This window comes from Ranitomeya imitator, chromosome 4 (genome assembly GCF_032444005.1).
Source record: "Ranitomeya imitator isolate aRanImi1 chromosome 4, aRanImi1.pri, whole genome shotgun sequence".
Taxonomy (NCBI): domain Eukaryota; kingdom Metazoa; phylum Chordata; class Amphibia; order Anura; family Dendrobatidae; genus Ranitomeya; species Ranitomeya imitator.
In genome coordinates, this window is record NC_091285.1 from 706114981 (window position 1) to 706125021 (window position 10041).

Genomic DNA, 10041 nt, shown 5'->3' on the forward strand with positions numbered 1-10041 from the left:
CCTTTCCGCCCATTTTCTTCGTCCTCCTGCTGCCGGAATCGGCGCCTGCGCAGTCCGCGCTTTCCGGCGCCATTTTCTTGAAGACACACCTGCAGTGTGTCTTTAAGAAAATGGCGCCGGCAGTGTGTCTTCAAGAAAATGGCGCCGGAAAGCGCGGACTGCGCAGGCGCCGATTCCGGCACCAGGACCAAGAAAATGGCGGCAGAAAGGAATCAGGTGGCGTAAATAACAAATTGCTGTGGCATGAAGTGTCACAGCTTCATGCCACAGCAATTTGTTACTTACGCCATTCCTTTCCGCCCATTTTCTTCGTCCTCCTGCTGCCGGAATCGGCGCCTGCGCAGTCCGCGCTTTCCGGCGCCATTTTCTTGAAGACACACCTGCAGTGGAGCCGGAGTGTCTTCAAGAAAATGGCGCCGGAAAGCGCGTACTGCGCAGGCACCGATTCCGGCAGCAGGAATCGGCACCTGCGCAGTCCATGCTTTCCGGTGCCATTTTCTTGAAGACATACCTGCAGTGGAGCCGGAGTGTGTCTTCAAGAAAATGGCGCCGGAAAGCGCGGACTGCGCAGGTGCCGATTCCGGCAGCAGGAATCGGCGCCTGCGCAGTCCGCGCTTTCCGGCACCATTTTCTTGAAGACACACTCCGGCTCCTCTGCCTGTGACTGGTCAGAGGGCGGCGCCGGCGTGCATTAAGCGCGTCATCGCGCCCTCTGAACTGTCACAGCAGAGGAGCCGGGAGACGGAGCCGCACACAGCACTGGAACGGGGAAAGGTGAATATACTTACCCTCCTGGCGGTCCCTGACTCTCCGGTGGAGATCGCGGTATGCGTTCAGTGCTTACGCATACCGCGATCTCCTGGGAGCGTCACTCTGTGGGGGCCAGACTGCGCCGGCGCTTGCGCCTGCGCAGTCTATAAAGGCTTCGGACAGAGTGACGCTCCCAGCGTTATATTATAGATTTTTATTATTTTACGTCCCTCTACTGAGATGGAAAGAATTACATCTTTATGTTGATGTAATATCCTGCTGCAAGCATACTTATAGTTCTCCATATATATTTTACAGAGTGTGCCCAGCACGACTTAATAACTGTATAAATGTATATATACATTGCTCAAAAAAGTAAAGGGAACACTTAAACAACAGAATATAACTCCGAGTAAATCAAATTTCTGTGAAATCAAACTGTCCATTTAGGAAGCAACACTGATTGACAATCAATTTCACATGTTGTTGTGCAAATGGAATAGACAACAGATGGAAATTATTGGCAAATACCAAGACACCCTCAATAAAGGAGTGGTTCTGCAGGTGGGGACCACAGACCACATCTCAGTACCAATGCTTTCTGGCTGATGTTATGGTCACTTTTGAATGTTGGTTGTGTTTTCACACTCGTGGTAGCATGAGACGGACTCTACAACTCACACAACTGGCTCAGGTAATACAGCTAATCAAGGATGGAACATCAATGCGAGCTGTGGCAAGAAAGTTTGCTGTCTGTCAGTGTAGTGTCCAGAGGCTGGAGGCGCTACCAGGAGACAGGCCAGTACACAAGGAGACCTGAAGGGGGCCGTAGGAGGGCAAGAACCCAACAGCAGGACCGTTATCTCAGCCTTTGTGCAAGGAGGAACAGAAGAAGAACTGGCAGAGCCCTGCAAAATGACTTCCAACAGGCCACAAATGTGCATAGGTCTTAGAAACCGACTGCGTGAGGATGATATGAGGGCCCGACGTCCACAGATGGGGGTTGTGTTCACAGCCCCTCACCGTGCAGGACGCTTTGCATTTGCCACAGAAGACCAGGATTGGCAAATTCGCCACTGGCGCCCTGTGCTCTTCACAGATGAAAGCAGGTTCACACTGAGCACATGTGACAGACGTGACAGAGACTGGAGACGCCGTGGAGAGCGATCTGCTGCCTGCAACATCCTTCAGCATGACCGGTTTGGCAGTGGGTCAGTAAAGGTGTGGGGTCGCATTTCTTTGGAGGGCTGCACAGCCCTCGATGTGCTCCCCAGTGGTAGCCTGACTGCCATTAGGTACCGACATGAGATCCTCAGACCCCTTGTGAGACCATATGCTGGTGCGGTTGGTCCTGGGTTCCTACTAATGCAGGACAATGCCAGACCTCATGTGGCTGGAGCGTGTCAGCATTTCCTGCAAGATGAAGGCATTGAAGCTGTGGACTGGCCCGCCCGCTCCCCAGACCTGAATGCGATTGAACACATCAGGGACATCATGTCTCGCACCATCCACCAACATCACGTTGCCCCACAGACTGCCCGGGAGTTGGCGGATGCTTTAATCCAAGTCTGGGAGGAGATCCCTCTGGAGACCATCTGCCGCCTCATGAGGAGCATGCCCAGGCATTGTAAAGAGGTCATACAGGCACGTGGAGGCCACACACTACTGAGCATCATTTCCTTATTTTGCGGCATTTCCACAGACGTTGGACCAGCCTGTAATTTGATTTTCCACTTTGATTTTGAGTATCGTTCCAAATCCAGGCCTCCATTGGTTAATACATTTTATTTCCATTGATGATTTTTGTGTGATTTTGTCGTCAGCATATTCAACTTTGTACAGAGCAAAGTAATCAATGAGAATATTTCATTCATTCAGATCTAGGATGTGTTATTTGAGTGTTCCCTTTACTTTTCTGAGCAGTGCATTTATATCATAATGACAGCAAACACTGCATAGATAGAAAATTCTAAAAAGTAAAGTGCAGAGTGCAAAGTGACAGAATCACATTTGTGCATGGAAATCTCTATAATAAATATACGTATAGCCCTTAGGATGACATACCACCAGAGCAGACTGAAGGACCACGTGTGAACCCCCTAACACACGTTTTGCATTGCTGCTTCTTCCGAAGGGGTCTAAATAAAGTAAATAAAGTTTTCAAGGAAAATATATGTTGAATAGAATTATCATCAGCGCATCAAGTGACACTTCACCTGGATACGTTCTCTCTCTACTTTGACCCTGAGAAAATGGCAACAGCAAAACAAGATGTCCGCTTTTTATATGGCCAAGGACAGGTGACTTCGGTTGCTAATCACAGAAGACCTGGTGTCATGACATTGTGGATGGTTTCTGCGTTCTGATTGGCTGCTGGAATCAACACATATAAATTTAAACGTACCGTCACATTTAGCGATGCTGCAGCGATCTAGACAATGATCCCGATCGCTGCAGCGTCGCTGTGTGGTCGCTGGAGAGCTGTCACACAGACAGCTCTCCAGCGACCAACGATGCCGAAGTCCCCAGGTAACCAGGGTAAACATCGGGTTGCTAAGCGCAGGGCCGCGCTTAGTAACCCGATGTTTACCCTGGTTACCTGCGTAAATGTAAAAAAAAAAAAAACACTACATACTTACATTCCAGTGTCTGTTCTCTCTGGCGCTCTGCTTCTCTGCACTAAGCGCCGGCCGGAAAGCAGAGCACAACGGTGACGTCACCGCTGTGCTTTCCAGCCGCTGCGCTTACACAGTGCAGAGAAGCAGAGCGCCGGAGAGGACAGACGCCGGAATGTAAGTTCGATTCAGTGATGTCTGCGGGAGATCCAGTGACGAAATAAAGTTCTGGATTTTCTGCGCCGACCAACGATGGCACAGCAGGATCCTGATCGCTGCTGCCTGTCAAACTGAACGATATCGCTATCCAGGACGCTGCAACGTCACGGATCGCTAGCGATATCGTTTAGTGTGAAGGTACCTTAATTGGGAAATAGCAAGCCGCTCCTCTAACCTCTCCACACTAACTCCCCTCATCAAACACGTCCACTGTCAACACCCTGCTCATGGTTCAGCACCCCTATCCTAGCCAAAGTCATAACAAAATTATTAGTGGAAACGCGATGATTTACTGAACTGTTATCAACTTTTGCCGACTGAGTAAAAATGCTCTGGAAATCGAACACAAATCTGAATGTTCTTTGTTTGTGCCGAATTTGAGATTGGTGAACGTTTTCCGAACAAGTTCTCTCATCTCTGCTTATAAAGTCTAAATATAGTTTTCTTTATTTTTTTGTATGTAAAAAAGAAATTGAAATAAATAATTTCCTAGATTTTGCCTGTTGGATAATTACAAGGGTGCACACAAGGGAGTCTTGCGGAGATTTCTCTGGATATTGAGTGTTATTCTCCAGCACTGTATAAAATGACCGTGTAATGATTCCTTTTATGATTGTGCTGCTGGACCATATTATGTTCCTGCTTAATGTATTTCACACTACAATAACACATATCAGCATGTTGTGCAGCATTGTACAACACTTTGTGATCATGACAAATGGATGATGTGAACAGCAGAGATATCGCTGACCTAGGCCAACCTTTACCTTGGGGGTCATATCATGCATGAGCGTAAAGTCCTAATGGATGAGGCACCTAAATAGCAGTATAGACTTCCAATGGTCTCGACTCCTAGATGCTGGTGTAACAGTACAGAGGGTGTTTTCTATTTTTTTGGAATCCCATGCTAGGTACTAGTTCCAGCACTGTAGAAAAACGTGATATTCTACAAGCTCGAGATGGGCGTTCAGGAGATATAATTGAGAACTGAATGTAGCGCAAACTATGGTTTCTCCATCCTGATGTTCAAGACCTTATGGAGAATATTTTTTTTGTGTCTAGTCATATTACTATTCCTGTGTACCAGGCAAGAAAAAACATTTATGACACTTCTGAAGGCTGTCAATTGGAGATAAATACCTAGTGCAAAAGGACGAAGATTTACAACGTTTCATTTACCCCGTAATTTTATTTTTTGCTTTTTCTATTTTTTCCTCCGTTTTTTTTTCCAAGAGCCAAAACTTTTTATTTTTTCACTATTCTTGATTTTTTTTGAAAGATGAGCTGTAGTTTTGAATGACATCATTAATTTTATCATATAATGTACAGAAAAATATGAAAAAAATTCCAAGTAAGGCAAAATGGTGAATCACATGCAAATCCTCTTTTTTTTTTATTTCAAAATCTGTGAATATTAATAATCACCTGGAATCATGACTCTTCCGGTCAGTAGAATTTGTTAGCAATTTTAATGTTTTCCACAATTTTTACAATTTTTTTATTTCATTACTTCAGAGTCCTCTTTATCGATGAGCGAACGTGCTCGAAGAACATCTTATGCGAGCATGCTCGGCTGTTATCAGTGCATCTTGGAGAGCTTGCATATTATGTTTGCATCCTTTTCGCTGCATAATTTGTGGTTTTTAGCCTCAACATGTGGGGATTACCTGTGTTCAGGCCATTGTAAGCTTTCAGATTGTGTCTTTTGAGGTTATCTTTAGTGTATTTTGACTTGTGTTTAGCATCATGCTCCATTCGTAAAAGTCATCTTCTCTTCAACTTCAGCTATTTTTACAGATTGTGTTATGTTTGCATCATCAATTTGTTAAAATGTCATATATTGTGGTACCGTGTTAGCCAGAAAAATCGATGTGAATACTTTTATGCCCAATGATGACAAAAGTGCTCTTGGAGCGATACCTTTATTGGCTAACCAACAAATAATTTGTGTTTGAAAGCGTTCAGAAAACAGAGGCTCCTTCTTCAGGCTGAATTACAATTGAATTAATGAGAAAAAGGCACCACATTTAAGGGATATTACACCAGGACATTTGATCATGAGGTGGGGGGGTGATGCCTCCTAAAGATAAGCAGGGGAAATCAAATTAGGCATTTTCGTACAAATGTAGAGGCAGTGGGAATGTTCTCCTTAGTTTTCTGGAGTCCGTCTGGTGGAGGCGTGAATTGTATCCATGTAGTGAGTCATAAATCCAGGTGTTAAATTGAGTCCTAGAGTAAAAAAATGAACAACTTTATCAATTTGAATTCACCAATTTTTCGCTCTCTCTTGTCCTTGAAATGACCTTTTAGTATTAAGACTCTCCTGGTCCAGAGAAATGTTTTCCCACCGGAGTGTCCATTTTATTCCTGATTGTGTCAGTGCGTCGGTGTAGAGTCATCCTTGTTTGTTGTTGTTTCATGGTTTCCCCAATATAGATAACCCCACGGCACCTTGTACATTGTATCGTGTACATGTATCATGTATTTTTTGGTTAACAAATAAATGCATCACTCCAAGAATAATTTTGTCATCATTGGACATAAAAGAATTCACATTGAAATTTCAATAAATTTATTCTTCCATCTACCCATGAAATGTTCACCTTGCCATTGGCTTCACCACAACCCCAAACCTTAATTGATTCACCCCAATACTTAATGGTTCAAGAGATGTTTCTTTTTTTCCTGAAATTGTGTGCCCTTTTTTCTCCACACATGCCTTTGATCATTGTGGCCAATGGGTTCTATTTTAACCTCATGAGTCCACAGGACTTGTTTTAAAAATGCATCAGACTTGTTTAGATATTATTTTGCATACTTTTGATGGTGAATTTTATAGTGAGGACACAGGAGAAGTTTTCTTCTCATGATTCTGATGAAGGCCATATCTTTACACTAGAACAATGTATGGCAACTCCAGAGTCTGCTAAATCTTTCTGAAGGTCCTTTGCAGTCAAGACAGGGTTCTGACTCCTACGAGCAACTATCGCTGAAATTTAGCTTGGTCTTCCAGACCTTATCTTGACCTTCACTGTTCCTGCTGTCATTTCTTAATTACATTTTGAACTGAGGAAATGGCCACTTGAAAACATTTTCCATCTCCCTATAACATTCTCCTGCTAGGCAGACGCTTCGAAGAACCCATGGGTGCTCTTTTTTTGGCACAAACTTAGAGGAAGCTGGGTATTTATAATGGTGGGAAATTTGCATCACCTGTCCTTTCCTAATGATGATAGTGAACAAACCATAAACCTAACAGGCTAACTAAGGTCTGAAATTTAAGTCAAAGTTACCTGAGCACACAACTCTCCAAAGGTGCCCAGAATTTTGCATCAACCCATTTCCCTTTTTCAAACCTTTAAAATAAAAAAAACAACAACAATATATATTAACACTACTCAAAAAAATAAAGGGAACACTAAACTACAAAGAAAAAAAGAATGAGCCAACTCACCCACAGCGGCATACGGCTTGCTGAAGCACGGAACTCGTGAGGTTACACATGTAGTACTGATGAGAAAAAGGAGATGATGCTTCTTAAAAAACAATGGCAATGGCAAAGTTCACATGGCAAGATATTTCAGGCATTAAAGCCCAATTCAGGCATTGAAGCCCAATGCCAAGCAGCAGGTAGAAAGCAAATGCCGCAATACACTTCTAAAGGCGAAACACAACTGAGGTTTAAAATGGTCCCTCACGTTTTCAGTGGATTATAGCTCTGGTAAACCTGAATACAATGAATATTGGAAAACAGTAGAGTTGCTAGTAGATAGATTAATGGCAATAAGATTTATATTTTACAAGCAGCATATATTGGATGGAGACAAATGACTGGTAAATAACTTATTGGAAACTTGGGCTGAAAGGTGGCAGATGAGGTTTAACAATGATAAATGTAAGGTTATACACATGGGAAGAAGGAATCAATATCACCATTACACACTGAACGGGAAACCACTGGGTAAATCTGACAGGGAGAAGGACTTGGGGATCCTAGTTAATAATAAACTTACCTGGAGCAGCCAGTGTCAGGCAGCAGCTGCCAAGGCAAACAGGATCATGGGGTGCATTAAAAGAGGTCTGGATACACATGATGAGAGCATTATACTGCCTCTGTACAAATCCCTAGTTAGACCGCACATGGAGTACTGTGTCCAGTTTTGGGCACCGGTGCTCAGGAAGGATATAATGGAACTAGAGAGAGTACAAAGGAGGGCAACAAAATTAATAAAGGGGATGACAGAACTACAATACCAAGATAGATTAGCGAAATTAGGATTATTTAGTCTAGAAAAAAGACGACTGAGGGGCGATCTAATAACCATGTATAAGTATATAAGGGGACAATACAAATATCTCGCTGAGGATCTGTTTATACCAAGGAAGGTGACGGGCACAAGAGGGCATTCTTTGCGTCTGGAGAAGAGAAGGTTTTTCCACCAACATAGAAGAGGATTCTTTACTGTTAGGGCAGTGAGAATCTGGAATTGCTTGCCTGAGGAGGTGGTGATGGCGAACTCAGTCGAGGGGTTCAAGAGAGGCCTGGATGTCTTCCTGGAGCAGAACAATATTGTATCATACAATTATTAGGTTCTGTAGAAGGACGTAGATCTGGGAATTTATTATGATGGAATATAGGCTGAACTGGATGGACAAATGTCTTTTTTCGGCCTTACTAACTATGTTACTATGTTACTATGTTACAATGTTATTCATTCTAAGGATCATAAATGAAACTGGAGACATCATTCACATAACGAGTAAATGCCCATCTCAGCAATTAGGAAAGAAACTCCAAATAACGATACCAACTTTGCATAATAAGTTTTGATTGGAAAAATAGATTGCACTCGATGATGATTTTTTATATGTAATAGAGGTAAATATAATTCATTTTGTCTTACAGGACTTGTTCAGAAGTAACATCACCTCCATTATACTTCTGGGGTTTCCAGATCTTCACATCTTTAAATTCCTGTTCAGCACCTTACTGATTATTGTATACTATGGGGTGATTGCAGGAAATCTTCTAATAATAACCTTGTACTTAGTGAGTAAAGCCCTGCAGTCCCCCATGTACTTCTTCATTACACAGCTGTCATTGTGCGACATCCTGGTGACTACAGATATTTTCCCCACCCTTCTTAATTCTGTACTCGATGGAGAAATCATTGTGTCTTTCATTGCATGCATCATCCAGTTTTTTTTCTTTGCCACCTCAGAAGCTATGGAATGTCTTTTACTGTCGGTGATGTCCTATGATCGCTATCTGGCCATCTGTAACCCTCTCCGTTATAACGCTATAATGACTAAGAAATTTTGTGGCATATCGGTAAACGTTATTTTGTGGACCTGTGTTGTGATATCATCTTCCAATTTAATTTCCATGTATAATTTACATTTCTGTGGACAAAATATTATTGATCATTTCTACTGTGACTTTGTACCTCTTGTGCAGCTCTCTTGCTCAGACACAACCATAATTGATATCCAAGGTCTTATATTGGGATTTTTAGTCGTTGCAGTACCGTTTGTAATAATTGTGATATCTTATGTGTACATTGTCATCGCCATTCTGAAGATCCCATCCAACACCGGTAGACATAAAGCATTCTCCACCTGCAGCTCCCACCTCATTGTGGTCTCCATATTTTATGGGACATTATTCATTGTTTATATGTTTCCAACAAAAGGACAATCCCTAATTCTGAATAAGGTCTTATCTCTGATGTACAGTGTTCTGACTCCACTTCTTAATCCTATCATATATACCCTGAGGAACAAGGACTTTAAAGATGCTTTCAATAAACTTAAGTCTAGCTTTTAATAAAAAGTGACATTAAATAGTTAATTTTCTCTTATCTTGTCCACTAGAAATTCTGGTACAGAAATATGTCAGAAACAGGTTAAATCATGTTTTTCAAAGCCGAGTCAAAAATAAAATTACAAAATTGAGAACTCAAGATTTTGGTAAGTCTAAAGGTTTCTACACATATTTTCTAGCTTTTAGTTGATGATCTACTTTCTCTCCTTTCTTTCCAATAAGTGGGAATGCTTGAACTTTCCAGTGTTCTCTATGGAGAGAGACTATAAAACTCAATTTTGACCCCTGCTGTTCTCCATCTACACATTTGGTCTGGGATAGCTCATAGAGTTACATGGCTTTCAGTACTACCTCTATGCTGATGACTACTGATGAGCAAAAATATTCAGCACTTTTCATTACTCGGCAACACATTTGCTATTCTCCTCAGTATATTCGAGTGACCCACTCAGCATATTTGGCACTTGATTTTCAAATAGGAGAGCACTAAAATAATTGAGTGCTCGTTGCTCGATTCAAGCAATTTGGAATACTCTATGCGCTATGTCCAGCTATCGCCCCATATCTTTGCTCCCATTTGCTTCCAAAGTCCTTGAGCAGCACGTCCATATTGAACTTTCCTCTCACGTTCCA

General features: G+C 42.4%; 1 protein-coding gene across 1 annotated transcript; it reads left to right on the forward strand.

The window, feature by feature from the left end:
- Window positions 1-4968: 4968 nt before the first annotated feature.
- On the forward strand, window positions 4969-9411 carry LOC138674832 (olfactory receptor 11A1-like). Its single transcript, XM_069762648.1, has 2 exons — window positions 4969-5029; window positions 8491-9411. Exons 1-2 carry the CDS (start codon window positions 5018-5020, stop codon window positions 9409-9411), a joined length of 933 nt encoding a protein of 310 aa, XP_069618749.1. The 5' UTR covers window positions 4969-5017.
- The last annotated feature ends 630 nt before the right edge of the window (window positions 9412-10041 follow it).